At 37.9% G+C, this 26,838-nt stretch overlaps 1 protein-coding gene across 1 annotated transcript in view; it reads right to left on the reverse strand.

The window, feature by feature from the left end:
• lrp1bb (low density lipoprotein receptor-related protein 1Bb) overlaps positions 1-26,838 on the reverse strand; it is a 394,708-nt gene that overhangs the window by 239,495 nt on the left and 128,375 nt on the right. Inside the window, exon 3 of the mRNA XM_036139564.1 lies at positions 18,451-18,588. Within this exon, the coding sequence (XP_035995457.1) occupies positions 18,451-18,588 (138 nt within the window). The remainder of the gene's footprint in view (positions 1-18,450; positions 18,589-26,838) is intronic.

The following is a 26,838-nucleotide window of genomic DNA, read 5'->3' on the forward strand; positions in this document are numbered from 1 at the left end:
GCAAAACTTTCTTTTGTTTTCTATTAAAGGACTCTTAGATAACTAGTCCTAGGATTAGGACGTGTAGAGAATCAGAAAACATTCCATATGCCTTGCTTAGATGTGGTTTTAATTACTCACTCGCCAAAATTATGCTTTTACTTATTCCCATATATAAAATAAATTAGAAACCGCTGCCGAAGAAAAAAGAAAAAAAAAACATTTGCTAGATGATTAACTCCAGTAAAAAGGTCTACATCATTCCACTTGAGTGTTGTTTCCTTTAGTGTGACAGGATTATTACACAAGCATAAATGCACTACGGTATGTTTATTCTCGGTCAAGGTAGTTTTATCTCTGGCATCGACATTTAAGTCTGTGCCCAGATAAACTCTGTTTTCTTCAGCTGGAGCCAAATAAGCAAGGATGCAAAATTGATAAGCATTACTAAGATGAGTTTTAGGCAGTGCCTTGAAATATAATTTGCTCTGTTGCAGGCTTCTTTTTTTTCTTTTTTGTCAGTTCTTTGCGATCACCAAAGAAAATAAATATCCTGAGATAACCCAAGTAAATATAAAATGTCTTCAAATTATGGTTTCATTTATTTGGGTGAAAACCAAAACCATCCGGCATAAAACAGTATGAAAAAAGTGCCACCAAAAACATTATAACAGGTTGTGGCCCCCTTGGTAACAACAACTGCCATCCAGGAGAATGTGGGAACTGTCTATTGGTCTTTTACATCACTTTGGAGAAATTTGCAGCTGTCTTTGAGCATTAATTGCCTTCTTAAGGTGTTCAATTTAAGGACAGCATCTCAATTATATTTAAGTTAGACTTCCACTAGGCCTTAATTTGATTTTTTTTTTCCCATTCCTTCAGAAGTTAACTTGTACTTTGGATCACTAAATATAATTACTTGCACAGAATTCCTTGATTCGATTGAAAAAAGAAAGAAATTCTCAGAATAATTTGTTTATATGGGCACAAAATCAATTCATTCAATCATGGTGTGCATTGTATCAAGCTGTATTTAGAATAGAAGCGCTCTGACATGGCTAGAGTTTTTAAATTGCTGTTAAAAACAGAGAGGAATAAGTTGTACATTTGTCTGTGCTGAAATAAAAAAACACAAATGCAGAGGGGTATTTGTTCTGTGTCTTCTGAGCATTTATACTGGACCTGCACCAGGTTCTAAGAACAGTTGGGATTCTAGAGCACTCCCATCAAGGCATTTGATAATTTTGTGGTTTCTAATGAAAAGGTTGTACTCGTTTGGTTCCCCGACATCTAGCCACCAATGGCGGAAACACATCACTATGACATAGGTCACATATCTGAAGTCAGGGCAGTTCACCCAAATCCAATTAATCAAAAGTTTAGATGAACGCTATTCAGATTAATAATCGGCATAACGTCTCATTTGGAATACAATTTAATTCCAATTAAGCCTCATCTAGTCACACTATTCTGTGTTAACATCACATATTTTTACGCTGATCGGCCCTTTATTTTGATAAATTATGCCCATGTAAACATAGGAATATTCCTGCTGCATAACCCAAGACTACTTGTCAAACTGATGGCTGGACATTCTCCTTTGCAAATTCCTGGGAGAGAGCAGAATTGACAGTTCCATCAATTACAACCAGGCATGTAGTCTGTGAAGCAGCAAAGCAGACCCAGACTAACACACACACACACACACACACACACACACACACACACACACACACACACACACACACACACACACACACACACACACACACACACTTTGACTGTAGGCATGTTACATCTCTGAAATGGTTCAGTGTTACATCACGGGGACTGCACATTCCAAAAAGGTTTTATCTCACAAGTGAACAAGCTATTTTCAGAATCGTCTTAGGGATGATTAAGATTTTTTTTTTTTTTTATGTGACAAATTTAATACAGGCCTTGGTGTTCTTTTTGGATGTTTGGGCCTTGGAACTCTCCCATGGAGGCCATCTTTGCCCAATTTCCTTCTTATTGTACAATCATGAATACTGACCTTAACTAAGGCCAGTCTGCAGTCTTTTAAATGTTGTTCTAGGTTATTTTATGACCTCCTGGGTGAATTGCCACTGCACTCTAAGACATGTTTTTGGTTGAACAGCTACTCCTGGGAATGTTCACCAAGAGCCCATGTGCTCTCTATTTGTGGATAGTAAATTCCAATATAGTTTACTGGAGTCCCAAACCTTAAGAAATGGCTTCTAACCCTTTTCAGTAAGAAACATGTCAAAGACTTTGTTTTTCATCCGTTCTTGAATTTCTTTAAATCGATAAGTAATGTGTTGCTTTCGGAGATCCTTCTGTTTCCTTTACGTGGTCAAACAGAATTGTTGTAAGAAAGGTCTTGGTTTGGCCTGTGATAGTGACCTAAAGCACAGTGAAGTCATGAATAGGGGGTATCCGTAAGGTATCCGTAAGGTAACACTGTATAAAAGGCTGATGGCCTAACTCGTCAGCCTGTGATTCTGTTTATGATGACGACCATCATGGCTTTCGTCAAGACCATGACCATGAGTTGGGACAGTGAACAAAACTACTTTCCAGTCGATAACAAGTAGCCATGGAATAAGAAACCATTACCGAATATGAAGAAATACCAGAATATTTTGTCGGAGTAATGGGTATTCAACCATGCCAGTGTTAACCAGAACCTAAAACTGGAATCAAGTAAGGACACTTCAGTCTGGGATTCTGCTTATGAGGATTGCCATGACCCATAATGGCCGACAAGGCGATGTGTTGAATGACCAAGTTGGGACCGTGGAATGGTAATAACCGATTACATACATGCCATATTGTGCAACGTGTGGATTTAGCTCATCGTTAGGAATTTGTTTTTTGAGTGTATTTGAAAAGCAATGCTTGATTTTTTTTGTAGCTTAGCCTAAGGTGCTTACCATGGAGCAGTTAAAAGATGTATTTTTAAATATGTTTGATTTGAGGTGCTATGGTTCTTGGTTGGGTGTTTCATATATTACATTCATAGCACACTACATTAGAGACGGCAAGATGGGCCCTGCTGCACTACACACATGATGTTGTTCGTAAAGTAAACATGCATAGGTAGCTGCCTGTTATTGATGGTGTTGTGCAACAGGTAGGAAAAATTCTGGTTTCTTGATATAAACAGTTCCCCTGCTCGCTGTTACGTATTCTCATCACCTGCTATCCACCAACACTGGCCTCCCAGGACTTATAGCTCCAGGCAAAAGCACCTGCTGCTTCAGCTTGTAGCCAATCAATGACATTAATGATGGCTTGTATTTGTTGACATCAAAGTGGTGGTCGCTGTACAGGCAGTCATTAGAGTTTGCATTGCAATTCTTATGTTGGAGTTTACAAATCCAAGTATTCTGAAGTTATTTGTTTTTTTTGGAAAATAATTATTTTTTTAATTGCAGTTGTTTTTCCAGCCCGGTTCGAACAGTTAATAGCAACGCAGTAGAGCATGATGAACACACTGTCTGGCTGTCTGGTATTTGTCCTTAGTGGCTCACGCAACGTCACACAGGCAAATAGTAACGGACAATGTCAAATGCACCGAAAGTATTTTTTAAATATGTCATAATTAAAATCAATTTTGCATGATTATTTCTTAATTTGCATATTTGTTATAATAAGTATGTTTAGCGATTGTAGTTTTATGTGATGTTAGCTTTAAAACACTTTCATTTCTCCTTTGAATTCAGGAGCAGGGCCACGCCTCAACCACACCTCTAATCACTCAGCAGCCTGCTTGTACTCACCAAACCTTCACAATGTGTTACATTCTTTCAAACCCATCCTTCCTTACCCTCAAAGAGTTTTCACCTCATCCCTCTTCCTCATCCTTATTCCATCCTCATTTGTCTTGAACCCAACATCCTCATCCCTACCTCCTCATTTGTTATACTCTTTATTGCAGGTTCCATCTGGGGTGGGGGGTTTGGGGGGGGGGGGGTCCTAAGTGGGCTCAGGAAAGCCATTTCCAGAAGACTGCACCCCCATGCTGAGTCTCATCCTCACCAGCCTTCATCCAATCCTCACTTCCCATTCATCCATCCCTTCAAAAAACTAATCTTGCATCTTTCTGGTGTGGTCCTTGCAAGTGAAACACATAATCAGCCCCTTCTGGCAGTGATAAACTTGAAATGTTTACCTCAGCATAGTAACTTAAATTTATCTATTATTTGTCTCTGCTTCGTGTAGATTCATCGTTAGCCCATTCCAGGTTTGCACATCTCAGATCTCAGACCAAGTTATCATGAATGATTTTCAACTATAAAAAGGAATCTGAAAATCCTGTAAAACAAATATCCACCCAGGGTTACAGAGCAGATCCATTCCACTAATCTGTCCGCACTCGGGTGGTAAGATGAACATCGATCGCAATAAAAAAAAGGATCTGACTGGTAATAATACTTTGAGAAAGCAGGTGATTTGTTTCAGATTTTTCAGGGATTGACAGATGGGCCAAAAACTGATGCTTTATCCAGTTACACCTGTTTATCTTTTCTTAAGCCTGTGTGTGGACCCTTTATGACCTGTGCATTATTATTCTCATGAGGTAGGGTAACTAGCTTACTTCCCTGTTGTGAAGCAGTAATCAAATGTACGTGCTGGGCTGAAGATATTCAAAGCTAATCCTTATATCTGCTCAGAGACGCCAGATGATGAGCTTTCCCTCTTGGCAAACAGAGAGCAGAGAGGATTGTATATCTGGAACTGAGCCCGCTTTTCACATATCTAAGCTACCTCTGCATGCATGAGTCAGTTGTAAAGTGCTTGTTGTATCCTTGCCACTGTAATCGAGAAATATATAATATATGTGAGACAGTAGCCATTAGATTCTTTAAAAAGTATGTATTCATTTTCAAATAGGTCACTTTTTTAAGGGATATGCCTCAAACTATGTATCAAACTTTATTTTATGAAAATTACATTAAATGAAAAAATGGACAATACAATAAATTTCTTATATACAGTTATAGGAGTCATGCCTAACACAGACAACAGATTGGTTAAAAAAAAATACAAGCATTCCTTGAGAAATTATTGGCCAAGTAATATTAAGTTTTTTATGGCACTAGTGGCTTTATATTTCAAAGTGGACATACTGGAAATAGTGTCGAGAGAGAGGGGGGAGACAAGTTAGGACTGAGGCCTCTAAATATGGGTCACGCACACTACCCCTGCACCACCAACATGTCTAGCTCAGTGATGTTAAAGGTAGAGTTGGCGATTTTGCTGGTAGTTTTGTTGAAGTTCCTTTTATAATAACTTTTTTAATAACTTCACATATGCAAGACTTTCTTACCTGCTATTCCGCTACTCAGGGGGATCATGTTAAAAAAATCTTTTCTAAATCCACTCTGGCCCTATTTCTTTCCACTGAGGCCTTCCTCTTCTCGTAAACTTGTACGCGGTTTGCTTCATTCGACTCTCAGCCCTGTTTAAAGTATACGGTGTGAGCGGTGGAGCTACAATGAATGACTAACACCGAAGCTAACCACCAAGCTAACAGCGTACATAAACAATAGAAGTGCGCATGCACAGCCAGCAAGCGGAAACTAACAAAGGACGAGCACGCACATTGGTGTTACGTGAGCACGTCTGAATGATTGGCATGTGGGACAACCAATAGATAAGGTGCTACCCACGGAGGTAGGGGGAAAGAGGGGGTGAGGATAGGACCAAAACTCAGACAAATCCCTGCCATTTAGTACATATGGCAGGGATTTGTCTTTCTGGTGCATTGGTCAGAGTTCCAGGGCATCAGTCAGAGTTTTTACAGGCCTGTTGCTTTCACAAAAATCTATTTTTTAACCTTATTTTTATGAATACATAATGTATTTACTCTTGTCAGAATGGAAGGACCATTTCACCCAGTATAACAACAGGTGTTTCTGAACAGCATTACCAACTATAGCTTTGAACTGTGTGATTGCATGTTTTAGTGCATTTTCAATGTTAGTTCATACATTTGTGTTTAGTTTATCTGAGTGTTTTTTTTTTTCTGAGTAAATCTTCAATTTGAGTAAATTTTACTCAGACAAATTTACTGTGTTATTTCTTATGTTCTGTTATCTATATATTTGGGTTTTTAGACCAGTATTAGGCTTTCTCCCCATGGTTTGTAGTTTTCTTTGAGTTTAGTTCAACTCAGTGTTAATTATTCACCTTGCTTCAGTCTCCCTGTTTGCTCTCATCCACAGCTGTTCCAGTCTTCCCTGATTAAGCTCACCTGAATCCAGTATCATTCTTCACCCTGACCACAGTATATAAGGTCCCTGGTTTTCATTGTTCGTTACTGGTTTATTCTGTTATTCTGCCCGAGCTCCATGGCCTGCCCTCCATGTGATCCCCCACTAAGTTCTCTTAGTTGTTCAGTTGTTAAAACTCTGCTTATTTCCGACACCTTCAGCCTCTACGTTTGGACTCTTTACAATCCTCAACATGACTGTTTAAATTAATGTAGAGGGGTGATTTAGTAATTTCTTTATACTTCAGTTCAATTAGTAATCAATGGCTTTCTTTTTACGCTATGATGTGACAAAGAGGCCCATTTCCCTTTGTCACCTTTTAAATTGGGAAAGGGAAAAGAACATGCAGCAAGCATGACCCGGATAAATGATAATTTGTGCAGGCTAGCTGTTGATCTTCACAAGTCAGAAAGGACTACTTTTCTAAACCTGGCCTTATATATTTCACAATTACTAAAGAGTTTTAAACAACCAGAGCTGTAGAAAACAAGACTGCTTGTGTTGCCCCCAAGTACAATAAATAGGATGTTTAAAAAGGTAAAATAAAATCTTTGAAGCCTACTGCAGAGTGATGTGTTGCCACTTTAAAAAAAAGAATACCTCATTTTGTATAAATTATTTTAGAGGTCTCAATAAATACAGACCAAAAATGCAAAGATTGTAATTGTAACCAACAATTGAGCACAGCAACATGTGAACATTTTGTTAATGTTAAGTGTAATAATTACATTGTGCAAGTATGTATTTTCCTACAGAATTAGGGGGTATTTATTTAGAATAATTTAAATCTAAAACTACTATAATATACATTACTGAGGCTACAGAACATCCAAAGGCTACTTAAGTATGCATGAGTTTTGATTCCATAAAAACCAGGCTCCACTTTTGGAATCATTATAGTCTTAGTTTGGACTGCATTTACTTCTAACAAGCTACTGTCACAGAAATTAGTGAAATTAGTTAAATGAGTATTGCTTCCTAACACCACATTGTTGCGTTCATTTTATGTGTTAAAACTGCCTGCAACAGCACTATAAAATAACAAATTTCTCTTCCACTAACAAAACAGAATTCCTCTTCCACTAACAAAACAGAGTTAAGAAGTTATATTCATGCAACATGTTTGTAAAGCCAGCTTACTATGTTAATTGGATACTGTGACACAGTTGTTTTTTTTTCCTTTAAAAAAAAAGCAAAACTCTCTTTTGAAAGCTTTTGAACATTTATTTATTCAGAATTAAACATATGTTTCTGTCGTTACCATTTTCTGCTTTGTTTTATTGTATCTTATTTTCCACAATAAAACATATATTTTTGCCCCTTCAAGTAATCAAATATACATGATATACAACAAGAAAGAAATTTCTCAAATTGTGTTTTTGTAACCAGAAGAGACAGAAAAGGGATGGGTCTAAGTGAGAATGTAAGTAGGTAGCCTGCAACTGTACATCAGTCATATGCCCTTGGCACACTATTACATCTGCCATATGTTTCAGTGGTGCACAAAGATACTATATGTTGATTTTAGTCAATAATGCTCCAGGGATGTCTTTCAACACATCTGACACTATAACATGTAAGATGCTAAGCCAATTTCACATTGATTGTTTTTTTGATATATCAAAAAACAATCTACCACATTAGTGTTGCAACCTAGATACTGTTGCGAGGAACTTTATGTGGCAAGATAACTTTGAAAAACTGTTTTGGGATGAGCCTGTACAGTTAAACATTTCTCTAATCTGCAATTGCAGAAAAACTTAGTATAGTAACTGGCTAACCAAATGCTCAAAAAAATGTAAGACTCCAGTGCTACATCTTTTATATGTTTTTTTTTTTATTAGAATTGGGTATTTCTACTTTAGGGTAAGCAAAAAAAATCCTTAGATACAAAGATTCAACACATTAACAATACATGAGCAGCTCTAATTCAAGATGATGGGATTCTCTCTTCAACCAATGATTCAGGCAGAGTCAATATGTTTTGGCTCCACAGGATGTGATTCAATGTGTATAAACTGGCCCCACAAGAAGAAAAAATATTGCATTGGTGAGTTTCAATGCCAATCTTAAATATGCATATAGTGTAGTATTTTCTGAAGTAGTAATTGATAGCAATGTTTGAGAATTATTGCCCGGGTCAAAATCACATTAATATGGCTGTACAGACTGCACATCTAAAAGTATTATTTGTCATATATTATCCATTCATAGTTTCCTGCTTATTGGGTTGCAGAGGTCACAGATATGTGATGGAAAACACAGGAGAACATCTAAAGGCAACCAGGAAGCATCTCTGATATCCAAATGACCTAAAATGACATCTTGCGGAAGAAGCATGGGTCCACTCCATGAAAGACCCACAATGACAAAGGCTCTTCATCCTTTCTCTGGGAACATAGACCAAGTGGTTAGTCTAGAACTTTTTGGCTCAGCTCTTTTTTTCACCACAACAGACCAGAGCCTACAATGCTGCACCTTTTGGACACCACATCAATATACTTTAATCAGAAACCGACTCCTGAACTAGGAGAAGCAATACACTCAGACTTGGCTGTGAACCAATCCAGCGCACACAGAGGGCCGTTGCTTCAAGACACTAACAGAACCATATCACTTTCAAAAGCCTTGCCTGCAGTTCCCAAGACCCAACATCATAATCTCTATGCATTAAGATTGTTTCCTTTAACAACACAAACAAGATGGATGACAATGGATAGCCTTGGTGGAGTATATACATCCTATTTTTTTATTTAAAAAAAATAAGAGTTGCAATACCATGTAAGTTTTAATAACTAAATACAGATTTTAGGCAAGAACATAGCTTAAAAGCACTGATTTGATGAACAGACATCATGGCAGCAGGGATCACTCACAAAACATAATACTGTCACGTCGTCTACATTAAGCCACACAGATGGCAGATATAAATGGAGAGTGCTGCTTTGTTCCTTTGCCAGTAATAACAAGGAGTCTCACCATGTACAAGAAAACACTGCTCCAAGGCTAACAGTCAGATTGCCCCATCTGGCCTCGTTCTAGCTTCCTTTTTCGGACGGCCATGGCCTTTCTCTTTGAATAACCTCCCTCCACAGACTAGCCTCCCTCCGCTTTCAGTGTCTATATTTGATGTGGGGCCAAATTAAGATGTAAACCCAACACAGACAGTACACCAAATGCCAGTTCAAAGAACCTTTGTTATTTTTTAAGCACGAGTAAAGAGTTGAACCAATTCCCAGGTCTGTAGAAGGAGTTGATCTCATATTAGGTGGCATGATTGACAGGTCTCATTCCACAGCAGTGAAAATGGGGCAAATATTCTCTGGAGTTTGAACTTTTAAGAAGTCTGCACAGAGGAAAAAAAAAAGTGTTGCGATTGCAGTGACAGCATTTATTGACAGGCATTTAGAAAGTTATCTGCAAAGCTTGAGTATGTCAGCTTTGACATGCTGCCCGTACAAATAGGAGTACAAATACAGAGAAACTGAGAGGTGTAGATATGCATATTAAGAAAAATAACCCTGTTGCTCAAACTAAGAGGCAAACATGACAGTAAATGTTGGTAATCCTCCACAGTCCAATTTGATAAGAGATTTTAAAATTGGTGCACAGCCAGGTTTCTGACATGCCCTCAAAAACTGGAAGCAACTTCATGGGTGTGGGTGTCAGAATCTGCCAGAAAAAAACAATGAAATTTTAATTCTACCCACTCCTGAGGAAGAAAATCTGCTGTAATGGGATTTGATGACACAATATGGTTTCCTCGCATTAGAAAGCGTAATGATATGAGTGACAATATCTCGCCAGACTCGGCAAGAACAAAGTAAGAGGCATGAAATATTGATTGCCAGTGTCTGCTTTTGTTGATATAGCATGTTGTGGGGTCTGTCTCGAAGTCAATCATAAGGAGTGATACCACAAGATTTTGAACATCTTAAACAGCAAAACAGTGTCTGATACAGAGTTAAAAAAGAGGCATGATAGTAACATGGGATACTTTAATACCTTTTTTCCAAAACACACAAATCAACAGATACATTTGTAAGCAATAAAGAAATAGAAAACAAATTGTTATAAATAATCACTATCATATTCTTTGTTAAAGTAGCTGCATCATGGTGATGTAACACAATAAAGAAGCAGTGCACATTGCAATGTGGCCAAGTAAAGAGGAAAACAATCACTTTGACCACTTACAACAAATGTTTCATCCATTAGAGGGGCAGAAATTTTATAAATATGCTAATATGTTACAGTACAAGGCTGGCTGAGCACTTTTAACCTGCTGAAAGAAGAAAAAAATCGTTGTCTTTTAAGCTGTATTCATGGCCAGTCATTTTGCAACCGGTGCATCACTTATCATCGGCTCCTTCAAGCAGGAAAAAACTGTTTGTTTGGATTGCCTAAATGAAAAGTTAATCAACTGAGATAATTGACTGTTGTTCAGAAACAACAGGGTGGGGGTGATGCATCTTCTTCTTCAATCAGCAGCTCCTTTCTGACGTCTGCACCGCAGATTCTTTCCATTTCACCTTATCTTGAACATCTTCTTTCACACCAACCTCTTGCATATCCCTGCTTTACTGCATCTATGCAGTTTTTTTCCCCCATCTATCGGTTCCAACCTGAAGATCTTTTATCCGGTATGTCAACTTTCCCTGCTCTGCACATGACCAAACCATCCCGCTGTTGCCTCTCTAACTTTGTTTAAATAAGACAAAGCGGAACTGGTCAGAAAATTGATCTTAGGGTAAGTGTTGAACAAAAGAAATAAGCAAGTTGGGGAGTGGTGGCCTAATGGTTAGAGCAGTGTGCTTGCACTCTGAGAAGGTTGCAAGTACCCGGTTAGATCCCCACAGATTGCACTCTGGGTCCTTGAGCAAGACCCTTAACCCCAGATTGCTCCCCGGACACTGCACAGTGGCAGCCCACTGTTCCCCAAGGGGATGGGTTAAAATGCAGAAGTGGATTTCTCCATTGTGAGATCAATAAAGTTCTATTATTATTATTAATTATTATTATTATTAATATTATTATTATTATTATTGTCAAGTAATATCACTCATAGAAAGATTATCCAAGTAAAGGCAGCTTTACCATTATGATTTCATTTAGTAAGAAGATTTTCCAGATGCTCGCTTATTCAGGGGTTGCCACAGCATGCCATTACAACTCAGATGGAGGCTTGGCATGGTTTTTACGCCTGATGCCCTTCTGGACACAATTGTAATTTGAACCGAGTCCCCTGTTTAACAGACACAGGCTTAGCCTTTATGATTTCATTTATTTAGGTAAAAGATGATCCCACACAATCTAGTGCTATATTAAATCCTAGTTCAAATGCAATCAACCGTATTTTTGTAAAGACAAAAATGAACACGTCCTGCCTTGACCTAAATACATTTCACTCCAGATGACAAATTAACCATTACTGAGTTCTATCATGCTTTGGAACATCAGCAAACCACAAGAAGCACCATTGTTCTCAAATGGTTTAAAAAGGAAACCATGGTGAACCATCACAGGAGTGGCTGGCCTACCGAAATTACTCAAATGGCCCAAGAACTTCTTCAGAAGGTAATACACATTTCCTCCACATTGATGTTAAAGGCTCTTTGCCAGTTGCTGTAAACACTTCATGGTCGTTGTTAATGCTGAGGCTGGCAGAAACATTTTTGAGGTTAAGGAGGCAATTATGTTTTTCTCACATGGCCATGTTGGTTTAGATAGCTATTTCTCTTTAATACATTAAATCCTCATTTCAAATGGGAGAACTGTTTTTGCAGATTTTTATTTTGGCATGCACATGACCTAAATACACAACCATTTTTTAAAGCAATAGTTCAACCAAATCTTACATTTATTTACCATAATCTAGAGCTAGAATAGATCCACTGTACTGTATGTCCAACAATTTACAGAATTTGAATAATAAACCTTTAATGTGCTCTTTCTTAAAATGTATATAACCTATAAAACAAGTAAAACTGTTTTGTAAATCATAAAATAAATGAGGTTATAGTGTGATTAGTCCATTAAAGAAGATTAAATCTTTGAGATATGTAGCATTCCTAGCATACATACCACTGAGCTATTTCTTCTAACACCAAAGCACAACACAGACAGTGAAGAGAACAAAATCAAGGTGCAACACAATTTTCCACTGGGGTGAAAACCTCAAAATCAGAGCCCGTAGAGAGGTGTAATGGAATCATACTTGAAAGCAATAGCTGTGGTGATTGTAGCTGTACTGTGTGCAGAGAAGTAAGCCTTTTACCAGGAATGTAAAATCCAGCACATACATGATCAGTTCCACAGAACACTGCATTAGAATGCGGTCAATGTATGCCAACAATGATGGAATCAAGTGTTTACTGTGATTTTCCATAGCAACCTAAGTTGTCTCAACTGGTTTCAAGCCTGACTCCTCTAAGACAAGCATCTGAAAAAAGCACAAAAAATACATGACTTTTCGTGTCCGAATTGACCTGCTCCCTAATTGTATTTTTTTTCCCCTTGTCTCCCCACTTCACAATCAAGAAATGGGCTTATTCTGCAGTAAAAATGTCAAGTACTCATGAGCTATTACCATATCAGCTTGTTAATGATCAGCATGATTCTGTTGGTTGAGCTTAGTCTGGCTTGCTTGTTAATATACTGTTTAAATGTCAGTTGAAATAAAATATGTTGTGTACTACATCATGTTCTTGATAACTTTTTCATGGATTTTGCACTCCCTCATTATGTGATTACACATACTCTAAAGACAGGTCTGGTGAATACAAAGAGAGCAAAGGTCTCCAAAGATTTCTTTCTATACACAAAAACAATCCACTTGGACCATGCTGACATACATGCTTGAGTTTTCTTCTTGTTTTTGAGTCAGTTGAACTACAGGTAGAGTTATGCGCTTGTTCACAAATGCCATCTAAGAAGCAAAATAAAGAGCTGAAAGGAAAATAATTTCTTACTGGGTAGTATTTTTAGAGAAGTCAATGTTAATTAGGATTTTATTCTTATTTTGAAGATAAACTGATGTAGGAGTTCACATTTTAAACAAACTTTGGGATTAGTGATTAGCATGTTAATATGGCTAGCTATTCTACGAAGCAGTTTCCATGTCTATTCCTCAGAGAAAGCATAGTTTTACACTAAACACTAGATTTTGAAATATTGGCTAACATTTCCAAATCCAGCATTTTACATCACTGACAAAGGAACACAATTAAAAAAGAAAAAACTGAATGATGTTTCCGGAATTTGATCAGCCTTCCTGTTCGCTGCTCTAGATCTTCCTCTCTCTACGTCTACCACTGCTATAATAAAGCACAGAATGTCTTGACAGGTTGTAGTTTTATTTTAATCAGCTTCTTACATCTCTGCATCCTTTGACTTCAGGTTATCCTTGAACTGCCAAGAAGTTATTTTGATTCCCTGGTGGGCTAATGGTTAGAGCAGTGTGTTTACACTTTGTGAAAGTTGCAAGTACCCGCTTCAAACCCTGCGTACTACCACTGTAAGGGTCCCTGAGCAAGACCCCGAGCCCCAGAATGCTCTCCTGCTGCCGAACATTGGTAGTAGAAAGTACTTGGTTGGAACTTTTTACTCAAATAACTCTCTTCCCACCATTATTAAATTTAATACTTTAAGAACTTCAGACTAAAGATTGACCTTAAAGCAGCTCTGTAGCTGTGTATATCTTTCATTAAAACGTCAAATACTTTTAGTGGCACTGAGGTAACTATGAAATAGTTGTATGCAAAATGTATAAATGCAGAAGAAACAAACCAACTGACACATGTTATACTCATGTTTCCATTTGAATACTTTTTTAGTGCTGGGGTCCCCCCGTGTCAACTGAGACAGATACTTTGAAATACATATAAAAATAAGTAATCTTTGCTTGCATTCCATAGGATCAGAGTATAAGATTTGGATCAGAAAAGACGGGACCATATATTATTCTTAAGTCATCTGAATTTAGTGGGAAACCTTGGCGTCAGTTTTCAAAGTTCAGATGTAGGTCAGTTCTCGCCCAGAGCTTGGTTGAGCAAGACCACTGTAAGTAACAGCTTGGGAATGAGACTATTATGCTAACCACTGAGTAATCTGTTTTAATAGAAAATGTGATATTATAATTTTGAAGTGCATTTGTTTGTCCCCGCTTTCAGGGACAGACTGGCCGGAAGATATCACACGAAATCCGCAAACTGACTGAATGTTTAATTTATTTAGGATAGAAATATGTCTTCCTCAATGCAAAGAGCAGAGACTTCAGAGCTACCACAGCGCAGCCGGTAGCATACGATTAAAAATGAGCCTCCTGAAGGTGAGCAAAAAAGAGTTTGATGGTTTTCCATATGGGTACCTTCATATCAAGGCCTCATGGGATGTTGAGCATGTTTATTCATAAGAAGTGGGCAAAAAGGGAGGGAAAGTTTTTAAGAGAACCACCTGGTTGCCTTCAACTTCTCCTTGGTGACCTCAATTTCTCCTGCTTCAACGAGTTTGATCTGTCTATGTCCTGAGCTGTATTTCTTGCAAGAGGAACTTTATCAAGGATCTTGTATCAATTCAATGTCAAACAATAAGGCAGAGCATAAAATAAAACATGAACACTGAAAGAAATGGGTACGGAAACTGTATTTTAAAGTACACGGTACTAATTCATCCAACAGTTATATGTACATAAAAGTGTATATTTTACAGCTTTTCAAACTTTTCAAATCATTTCCATTTACAAATTGTCAGAATAAGGAGCTAAATTAATATTAAATTAAAGATCAATTCAAAACATTTGAGTTAATTTTGTGCATTTAACATTGCATATTCATAACTTCTGTGATCAATATTGTATTTTTTATTATTTATTTTTGCAATAGAAATAGTATTACTTGATTTGCTCTTGTGGAAAAAAAAAATAAAGTTATGCATTTTTGTTTTAATTTTTCTGTGTTTTTCTATCATATTGTAGCATTTTTACACATGAGAATGTCACATAAGCCCAGGTAAGCTCATGCGAAATCTGAACCTTTCTGAAATATTCCCAGACTGAACATAACTTAAAGTATCATCCTACAACACTTAAATATTTCTATTTATACATTTTTAAAGAAATTATATCATGTTTTAGTATATCTACTTTAAGTAATTTTTATATTAGAAGCCAAACACAGTTTATGCTCTCTTACAGTTTGTTCTGTTTTAAGTGGAAGATGATTGTGAGAGAAATGAATAGTACAGCAGCAAGGTCAGTCTCTGTGCTGTTGTGTTCTCACTGTGCTTCACTAGTCTAACAGAGTAGCGGATTTTATAATAGGGATCCATTATGGCAAAGGGCATCCACAAGTGGCAAGCAACTGGCATCGATATGTACTTATGATGACTATTAAGCACTGCTATAGGTTGGTAGCATTTGTATAAATTTGTTTTACACTTCACTTGACTCAGTGCCACAAAATTGTAAGCTTCTAGCATAAATTGAACCTTTATATCTGTGTTTTACTTTTCCTGCATATAAACTATGTAGTATGTATGCATGCCAAAAGTTATTTTATAAGTCAGTGTGAGTTCCTGCAGCCCTGACTCAGATTTCTCTTTTATAGAGCTTTCACATTATGATTATATTTGACATGACCTGATTGCAGTCTTTGAACCATGTCTGTAGATCATTTGACCGGCTTCGCCACTGGAACAACAGAAGACTCTTGGCTCAGAAAATGATCTTATTCTGGCCGTGGTAGGATGGAACGTGAAATAGACAGACAGACTGGGGCTGAATCTACAGTAATGCAGGCACTGCGCTAGTCTGTTGTGGTGAAGAAAGAGCTGAGCCAAAAATCAAAGCTCTTGACTTGACTTACTGGTCCATCTACATTCCGACCAAGAATGAGATCCAGAATACAAGTGGAAGATATCAGCTTAGTGATAATAATATTTAATTTTATTGTCAACAGAGGGGATAGTTGTCACACAGGGAGCAATGTTGTCAAGGGTCTTGCTCAGGGACCCAGTTTCAAACCGCTGAACTTTGGGCCCTCTCCAAAATGCAACTGACTGACTCTCTAACCACTTGGCCACCACTCCCATTTCCCCACTTCCTCCAGAGGGGAGCCAGGCTCAGCCTTAGAGATAGAGTGATGAACTTTTACCCAGGGGAGGCTCAAAGTAGAGCCATTGCTTCGCCACATTGAAAGGAGCCAGTTGAGGTAGTTTGGGCATCTGATCAGAATGTCTTTCTGGCCTGCGACCGCCTTGGGGTCCCCCTAGAATGAGCTGGAGGATGTCACTGGGGAGCGGGATGACTGGATTTCCCTACTGGAAGTGTTGCCCTGTGACCTGATATTGGATAAGCGGAAGATGATGGACGGATGGATGGATTCTGTACAGTGAAAAATGCATTAGTGCCGCACTTAAGGACCTCCTTGTCACCCTGACAGGAAAACGTTTTGGAGTGGATGCTACTACTGAGTGAATATGTAGCAAACATAGCTTTTTATAGTATCAGTGAGTTGAATTCAGAGTGAGCACAGAGATGTAAGAAACTAAAAAAGTCACCATATTTTCAGCAACACACTGGCACAGGTTTGCTGCTCCTTCAGGCTGCAAGGGGGACCAAGATAAATGGCATAACAGGAAGGCTGAGTGAAGCAAAGCACTGAACGGAGTTTCTACCTCTGTTGTGCAATGTGTTGGATTTGTGTTGGATTTGACTGATGGCTGCTTCCAGCAAGATAATGTACCGAGTGAAAAAGCTCAAATCATCTTACATTGGTTTCTTTAACATGGCAACGTGCTCAATTTACTCCGATGGCTTCCACAATCATCAGCTCTAACTCTTACAAAGCATGTTTTAGATTCAGTGTAATGGGGATACCGCATCAAGAATGTGTACCGGACAAATCTGCAAGAACTGTGTTAACATGCCATTATGGCTCAGATGTTCTAAGAAATGTTTTAACATTTCGTTGAATCTGTCCCATAAAGAATTAAACTATGTTAGAAGGAAAAAGGGGTCAAGTCAGAGCTAGTCAGTGTATCTAAAAAAATAAATAAATAAATAAAAATGGCTGATTAGTGTAGAATAATTACTGCTCAGACTAGGAAAAACACATTTTGGGTGTTATTTGTATATTGTTATCTGTTACAGTTGTTCTTAAAAAAACTTCTAATGGCAAATTAAAGTTTTAAAATAAAAAGGAAATCAGAGAGTAGCTGCTAGATCAGTGATCTGGTTGCTCCTATAGACAACAACATATACCTCAGAAGTGACCAAAAACATTGGAAAAGAGCCGAAGCAAGAAACAAATACCCCAGACCTTCACGTATCCGAAAATATCTGCAGCCGTTGACAGGGTGAGGTAGTAAATAAAGTTTTGCCCATTTCAAAAATTAAGAGGCAAGTACACTTAAGCGAAATAAATGGAGCAGTTTTTTTCTTCCTTCAGGACAGTGAATCAGAAACTAACACCTCTTTGCACCTCTGAATCACACAGACTCATCCCAGCTTGACTTTAACTGTCTTACGGGATCAGGAGAGGTTGCCGTTTCTGCCTGCCGGGTGCTATTGTTGTGCCAGGACCCCAGCAATCGCAGGGCAAATATTGCCTTATCGCAGAAGCCAGGTGTCCGTAACAGCTTGGTGTATTTGCAAAGGAAGTAAGCAACAACAAAAACTTGTGTACAGCACAACACCTGGCACCGCCATCCTGCTGTGTCTCTCGCCTGCTCTGACAGTAGGGATGATGAGAAATCACCCTGGCAACCAATTCAACAGCAAAAGGGGAAAAATGCCAACTCGACCCAACATGAATTAAGCTGTTCTCTGTCATCTATAATGCAGCTGATGAAAGTGCATTAAACAATGGAATAAAGAGCTCCTAACCATGGTTGAAATCTAACTATTAATTTACATAAAGAAAAAGCACATATTAGCTGGGATTTACTTTTCTAAAAAGTGTAATAATAATTAATGGAACATTAAATAGATATGAAAGTTAAACATTTTCCACAAATACATATTTTAAAAATTCATTCTAATTTAATGGGTGAACTAAATTATACAACGTTAGTTCTCCAAATAAGATGAGCAAAATCTGATAAATTGCAGTGATAGTGGAAAAAAAAAACCTCACCATTTTATGCATTCTAAACCCAAGGCAAGAGGAATGAACATGAAAGCATCTCCTACCTCGACAGTGAACTCCTTCATCGTACCCGTCTTCACAGTCTCTGGCCCCATTGCAGAGCTTGTTGAAATGAATACATTTCCTCGTCCCGATGCACTGTATGTGATTGAGGGGGCATCTGATCACCACTTCCTGTGCACCTGAAGCACAAAGAAAAGCAGAACAATATTTAAGAATTTTAAACTCCAAAGCAGAATTTGGGTTTTAGGCAAAATCAGGAACACACAATCACACACACATTTGTTTTATATGCAAGTTTTTTTGTTTTTTAAGCCTTTCTGTCCAACCTGCTGATACTTCAAGAACTATTTTACAGGAAGAAGAAGAACCTGCACATATGCAATTATATTTATACTTCACAGCATTGTTCTCCACACACACAACAGATGTTTCTCGACATTGCTTTGCAGCCGCATTTGGTTAAAAATCCTATAACAAACTACCTGACTGCCACTGCCAGCCAGGCGGACAGTGGAGAGCAGCTGTTTAGGGATTCATGAGGCACATAGATAAGTGAGCCTCATTCATGTGTAAGCCCCATGAGCACATAAAACACAGATGACCAGTACACTTGCACTGTAAAAAGCCATATTTCCACCTTAACTACCCTGACATAAATTACGGATTAGCTATTGTGGACAGTTAAAGGGAAGATTTATTACCCATCTGATTCGAGATAAAACTATTAGCAAAAGTTCTTACATTCATATCGTACCAATTTTGACTTTCATGACCATTGTCTATTACTGGAACCCGCTTCCGTCTAAAATGGTAAGACAACCCAATTAACGTGGCTAACAGAAAGAAGGGTTACAGCCTGTGTAGGGTTGTACAGAAGAGAGATGTGGACATGGAGGTGTATCACTGGACTGATGCAATAATGACTTATATCATTATCTCCTTCCAAGCATTCAATTGCCAAGAAATGGTGGCTGACTAATGACAGTACCTTGGCTACAGCAAGGAAAGCACAAAAGACTTGCACTACTTTTATGCCCCATTTAGTTATTTCAACAGTATGTTTCCTTCTCAGTTAAGTATTTATGTTTCTTTCATAAAAGAAAGGAACAATTTCCAAAAAAAATAGTTTAAAACATCTCTTTGTTATGAACATTTAGGATTTACTAACAATTGCATATGTAGAAAGCCGTTTTGTCATTAAGTATACAGAGCGTTGCAAAAGTATTCATATTGATGCTAATTGGCTACAAGGTCACAACATATTTAGAGAGGACACAGCTACAGGGTTCAAGGTTCAAAACATTGAGTTTTTTCTTTCTTAATTTTTAACTTTTTTCTTTTGGGGATAAAAAAAAAGCAGAAAACTATTATCTTCCTGTGTCCAACAAAAACTGAAGTAGAGTCAGAAAGGTGGATCTGGTAAGCCTGTCAAACGGAAACAACAGAGGGCCAGCCTTATACAGGGCCGTTGAAGCCACTAACAGCACCTAACCAAAGGAAAAATCCAAAAGAGGACCTAAACCCCAAAATAACAAAACCGAAAACAGTACGACGGGTCCCACCGGGCCAAAACCAAAACAAAGCCTAAACTAAAATGTCAAGCAGTCTAAAGCAGGGGTGTCAAGCTCCGGTCCTCGAGGGCCGGTGTCCTGAAACTTTTAGAGGTTCCCTGGTACCACACACCTGAATCAAATGGCACAATTAGCTCCTCAGTATGCAGTCAGGTTCTTCAGAGTCCTGCTAATTACCTGATTATTTGACTCAGGTGTGTCGGACCAGAGACACATCTAAAAGTTGCAGGACACCGGCCCTTGAAGACTGGACTTTGACACCTGTGGTCTAAAGCGTGTGGCTATAGCCTACCGCACTGGCAGCTGACATCGGAGCGTGCCCAAGCAAGACACTTATACACGAGACACGTATTCACGGGTGGGTGGAGCCAGCGCTCTGATAATAAATCAGTCCAACAATTATGTTAACCACAAAAATATAACTAAGAAAACAAACCCCAAAATGCTCAAACCACAGAAAGGCAAATGGACAACCACAAAACAATCTAGAAAAGAAACAGAAAAAAATAGGCGTATGTCCCCAGAGCACACAATAACTTATTGGGATTTTATGTGATAGACCAAGTGTAAGGAAAATGTAATATATTATCTCTAATGTATTTTTATATTTTGTGTGGCCTCTTAACTATTACCACCCAGACAAAAAGTGGCCTAATGAGTAAAGAATCCCCCTGCTCAGGTGGAAGACTGTGTTGATAGGACAATTTGTAGCTCCACAAATCTGGCCCTGATTCATGAGTGACGAGAAGAAATCCATTCTCAGTTTGCCATAAGCCATCTGAGGACACAGCACCCATTAAAAAGGAGGATGGCTCTGATCACATGAGATTAAAGGTAAATGTTGAGGCTATGTAATGAGTGTATATGGGAACCTGATAGCCAGCCAAAAACACTGAGTACGTTTTAAAAGTTTATTGAGATGAATGGGGTTGATGACAGACAGAAGATGGAAACACAGACAGGAGGTGGTTGAACAGGATGGAGATGGGAGGTAGTCGGATGGGTCGACGATGATAACGCCAGAGACAGGTTGACCAGGTGAAGATAGTAGGAACAGATGAAGCAGGGATAGACAGACTTAACCAGAGAATGCTGGCTGATGGCTCACCAGAGCGGGCCGAGTAGCAGCAGGACACACAGGAACCAAGAGGAAACTAGATGAGCATACTGTCACTTGTTAGCCTTACTAAGTGAGGACAGGTCCCTTGCAGAAACCCCCCCACCCCTCTGGATTCCGGCTGGCTGAGCACACAAAAACTGGGAGCAACATACAGGCAGTGCAGACTAGACAAGACGTTCTGGCAGGGAGTGTTGAGTGAGGCGGGTATATAAAGGCAGGTGGAATGGCTTGGAGGTAATTAGTGGCAGCAGGTGGAGCTGATCAGGCGCTGAGTGGTGGCTGGGAGGTGTGGAGAATGGAGTGTAAAAATAAACAGCCCAAAACACAAAGACAAAACGCAAATCATGGCAGGCTAAATACAAACAGTAAAAATAAAGAAAGCCATCAGGATGGTTGATGGACCTAAATACAGGGAAATCTAATCAAAAAGTGTATTAGATACTGCACAAACCAGAGATTGGACCAGGGACTCACCTTCTAGCAGGACAAAAAAAACCTACAGCTAGAACTATAAAGGAATAGTTTAGATGAAAGAATATATGTGTTTTAGAATGATAAAATCAAAGTTCAGATTTAAATACATTCCTGAAACTTTGAGATTGAGAACTGACTTTCACAGATGCTCTCCATTCATTCTGACTAAGCTTGAGCTATTTTGTGAAGAAGAATAGACAGAAATCTCAGGCTGGCGGAGACATACCTCAAAAGACCTTCAGCTGTAATTGCATCAAAAAGTGTTGCTGGACAGTTTTGACTCTGGAGAGCTGAATATAAAGGCACTTTTAGAGTTTTACTTTTTATTATTAATAAATATCAACATGTAAAATACCCTCTCCATTTTAGAATGGTGCCCTATCCCATAATAACGCAATAAAAACATTAAAGTTTGAGGTTTTAATATTACAAAAAATTTGAAAATACACAAGGGGACATGAATACTTTTGCAAGTTACGACATAGCATTTAACAATGCCTTAATTATTTTCCCAAAATGATAGATGTACTTTTGGGATCGATTTAGTCATGAAAGACGCCAACACCATTTCATGCTCTCACACATTCAAAAATCACTTTGCAATATGGCTGGTAAGTTGCATTCGACCTGTTCTAAATCAACATGCAGCTACAGTGTTTCTGCCTCTTGCTACCTTATAGCGTGCTGTTCCATACTAACTAAATGTCAAAATAAAATAAGCTGCTGAGGACTAAAGTTTCAATATTAAAAAGTGAAAATCACAAACTGTAATAAAAAAAAGGAAGACGGAGGAAAAAGGCCACTCCTCACAGAACATCCCATCCCTTACCCAAGTGTCCGTTTGGTAAATGTGCTATTTAACACGCAGCTCTAAGGGTCTGTGACGGCAAAACAGTCCTGTCAGCCTCTTTTTTCTAGTTTCTCGCCACATGGGTTCTAATCTAATGTGATAAGGGGAGGGATGATGCATGAATATTCAGTGGCGCTGATCTGTTATGCAGGGGTATACAGATGGTCTCCTAACAGCTGAGGTGGACAGAATCCCTACATAACGTTCCAAACTACTGTAATACACTTCATAGTTGCTCAAAGTCAAAGAGATAAGGTAGCTACTTTGCCCTTTGTTTCGGACTGCGAGTTGCTAAAGACATTTACTCCCCAGATTCTGCCTGATGTATGCATGCTGAGATTTTAGGCAGCACTTTGACTTCATAAAAACCGTACAGTAATCTCATAATTAACACGTTTCTTTTGGAGCATTTAGCCTAGAAAAACAGGCATCTAAACTGTTGTGATTAGGTTTTAAAGAGATGTCATTTCACATTGACACCCTATGATTCAACCAGAAAAATCCAATAAATATAGATTAGTTTGTGCGTCTTTCTTTCTCTCTCTCTCTCTCTCTCTCTCTCTCTCTCTCTCTCTCTCTCTGTATGTGTGTCTGTTGTTTGCTGAGATCACCAGAGCATTTGACTGCTATCACCGGAAGCAGAGATAAAATGTGAAATTTTATAGGTTTTATATTATGTGTGAGATCACAAATGTTACCACTATGCTTTTAATGATGTTGTCTTACACCCATCAAGTTTCAGATGTTTTCCAAATACCAACCCACACATCACTGCTAGACCTCCTGACTTGAAAGTTACCAGAACCCTCCTCTGGCTCTCCCTCCGCGCAGCTGCTGAGTTTTAAGACAATGAAGCTAACAGTTTTTCACATAAGTGAAAGCCAGATTTGAGAGCGATCTAATTGTAAATTTATTACGTGTCTGAAAGATGAATCTTGTGCTGACAAAAATCTTGCAAAAAATCTTTAATCTTTCTTGACTCTAAATTTTAAGGGTTTGTGGTAACCTACCATTTTCGGAGGGCTGCACCTATTTCTAGCAATCATACGAGGTTTTTTTTAAGCTTCTTATAAAAGATATCTAAAAAAAAAAAAAAAATTGGGAGAGAATTTCTGCAGCTTGTTTCAGATCACTGCCAGCTTGGACCCAAGCTTGACTAGACAAAAGAGAAAACCTATCATCGGGAAACCCTAAACGTGTAATAACAGGGATTATCTTACAAATAATTCAATTTAGCTAATTTATGAATAAAGATGAAGATCAAAGTCGACATTGTTGCTCTAACAATTGATTTAAAGCAGTAGCTCTTGGTAAATCCTAGAATTACTTTAGCAACACAGTGTGACACGTTATTCAGTCCTAACCTAATTATTCTTCTTATCAGCACAACATGTGCAAGTAATTTTTTAGGGATCTGAAACAAAGCCAAGATGTCAGAAAAAGGCAAAGATGGCAAACAGCTTCCTCTGAGCTTTGGTGCAGCTGCTTTGCCTGTGGGCTATTGATGACTTTCCTTTTGATCCACTGTGTCACAACAGATTTGTCTGCAGTTGGAACTTACAACTGTGCACAGTTTTATATTTTCTATTTAAAGTCATAAAGAAAAAAAACAAACATTTGCAGGATGAATTTTTTTATTTATTTGGTTAGAGCTACAGAATTGCTGTGCACTTGTTTAGTCTACCAACAACCTCTTACCAGTTTCCCTGCAGATATTAGGAGAAGCAAAAGACATGCAAAACAGCGAGATAAGTTGTGACCTTTACAGGACTCATGAAAAACTGCCATTGCTCAAAATTAAATTACATATAGAAATGGTGTGTAAAAAGTAATCAAGTTTAGTGCTGCTGATGGAGTCCTCGATCCCCAAAATAAGTTTTTTTCTCTGATTTGTTGGTGATTATGCGACATGGGCAGCTGGTCCTAATGCATTTAATTACATTCTGTAAATATGTCTAGTTTTTTATGTAACAACCACAAACTTCAATGTATTTAATCAAGATTCCTATGTGACTGACCAACACAAAACTGTTTATAATTGTGAAGCGAAACAGATAAGAAAAAAAAAAAAAGTATGGCATGCATTTGTCTTCACTAGTTTGTTAGATTTGTTTAAGTAGTTCAGAATAAAGGGCGCAGGATACAAACGCCTACCATACAGATTTATTTTGTTTGTAAACATTTTAAAAATTATTTCCTTTCACTTCACAATCATACAATACTTTATGGACAATGTAATGTAATTAAGTTTGAGGTTGTTAATTGATAAAATGTGAAAAAGTGTTGGGGTAGTGGGTAAATTTGGAAGGCAAGGTATGTAGAATTATGATGTCTGACCTAAAGGAACTTAATTGCTCAGCCCCAATTCTCTTGGTTGATTTCTGTCACATTCTGCCATTTTGTGAAAACCCCTGGCATAGCTGATTAAAGCTTTAATTACCACTTAGTATGGTACACTATGAATTTCGTCACATGCCGTCTTTTGACGCTGATCATTGTCTGTTTAATCATTTTTACCAAATCTGCGGCACATTATCCAGTGAAACAGCCATTTCTTGTTCAGTTGAGAAATGCAAATGTCACATGTGGGATTAATGTGAAATTAAAATAAACCAGAAGTACTGATTATGTCCTGTTGTTCACTAAAAAATTGGAATCCTAATAACGGCTGAGATTTTGAGAATTCAAAATAACACAAAACAAGAATTAGAAGTTGAATCGCTGGATCCTGAAAAGTCTCGTTAACATCAGTTTAGGTATTCATAAGTGCTCCTGCTATTGTGAAGAAAAACAACATAACGTGTAATAAGACCAAATGTTTCTGTGTCATGTGTTGCACGTTTTTGTGTTCAGAGTGACTTTGTAAATTTATATCAAAATTAAACCTATGAAGGTGCAAGATTCCAATATTCTGTGATGTTAATGTGTTTCTTTTATTGCATTACCTCAATGCAAGCTGTGTGGTAGTAGCTTTCACAGATCTTAAGCTTCCAACACGGGGCATTTGATCAAAAGTTGCATTATATCTTAAGGGACACATTCTGTAGATTAACTCAATGTGTAGACCAACAAATTCTTACAACAACGGATATCTTCCTACTTATGTACCAGAGACTTTTTATTTTACAGTTCCCTGGCAACAGCAGCAAAGATGTGGGCAGATAAAGCACAACGGGTTAAACAAGAAATATTATTACTACCAACACAGTCCTATTTCACTACATGGAAAGTACTGTTCTTTCTCTGGGCTGTGTCTTTAAAAGGCACAGTGGTCCTAACAACAAGGGCTCTTTAAAAGATTTATTGTCTTATGTGACCTTTACATAGCTGGCATTTGAAATGCTCTACTCAGCCGAAAAGGTTGTTTTTTTTCTGTGTTTGTCCATATTTGATCACAAAAACAGCTTATATATGTCAAACACCTGCGGTGTGATACAAAATAAGGTGCTTTACTGACATCTGACAGGTCTTATAGGCCCTAAAAACTCAATAAGTACCATTATATTCTGATGGGATTAATTGAAACAATTAAAAAGCAGCCCAATACATAATTTAAAACCAACATCTAAAGGATAAGAAAATGCATATTGTTTGCATGTCTTCTTCCTTGGTCTTTTCTCATTTGAAACAAAAGAACCAATAAGATTTATTCAAATGCTTTCATAATTTCCCCAAAGTCAAAAGACAGCATCTAGAGCCAACTTGTTGTATCTTGAGCACTAAAGCGCTTTTCTTTTAATTATCTTTTAGAAGTATTTCAACCTAGACACAGTTGTGTTTTAGATTATATAAATGTAAAAAAAAAAATTGCAGCATCTGCATGCAAGCACCCTTAAGTGAACCTGAAGTGTTCACAAACGTTCCTGTTCCAGCCTGTATAACACACTATAAAGCTATAAAGTAGTAAAAAGGCTAAAAAGTGTTAAAAGAATCGGTCAGGAGGTCTTCCTTTCTTGGAGGCCAGTTATATTTCCTTTTCTGAACCCCTTTTTAACAACATTGCTGTTACAGAAAATGGTGATTTCACTTGTATTGATTTATCTCAATAAAAACCATCATGAATACATCAGCATATTACATAAATTATAGAACTAAACCTTCAGACTTATACAGTGACAGGTTAGGTTGTAAAAGACCAAACACTGACAACATTCAACAAAAAAATGTAAGGGATAAAAATGCTAATTTTTTTTCTTAAGATAATTTGCACAAACTTGCCTTCCCTCCGCTGGAAGTATTCTGATATTAGATCCTACTAATACAGAAGAAGCAACCAGGGTAACTGTTCATCCTGACAGCCACAATCTACAACTTTTGAATCTGCTTCTGATTGCTTTCAGTCCTTCTCAGAAAGGAAAAACACACATGAAACACGTGCACATTTTTTTCACTGGGCTAAAAGCCAGAAACAGAC

The sequence above is a fragment of the Fundulus heteroclitus genome, chromosome 7 (genome assembly GCF_011125445.2).
Source record: "Fundulus heteroclitus isolate FHET01 chromosome 7, MU-UCD_Fhet_4.1, whole genome shotgun sequence".
Taxonomy (NCBI): Eukaryota; Metazoa; Chordata; class Actinopteri; order Cyprinodontiformes; family Fundulidae; genus Fundulus; species Fundulus heteroclitus.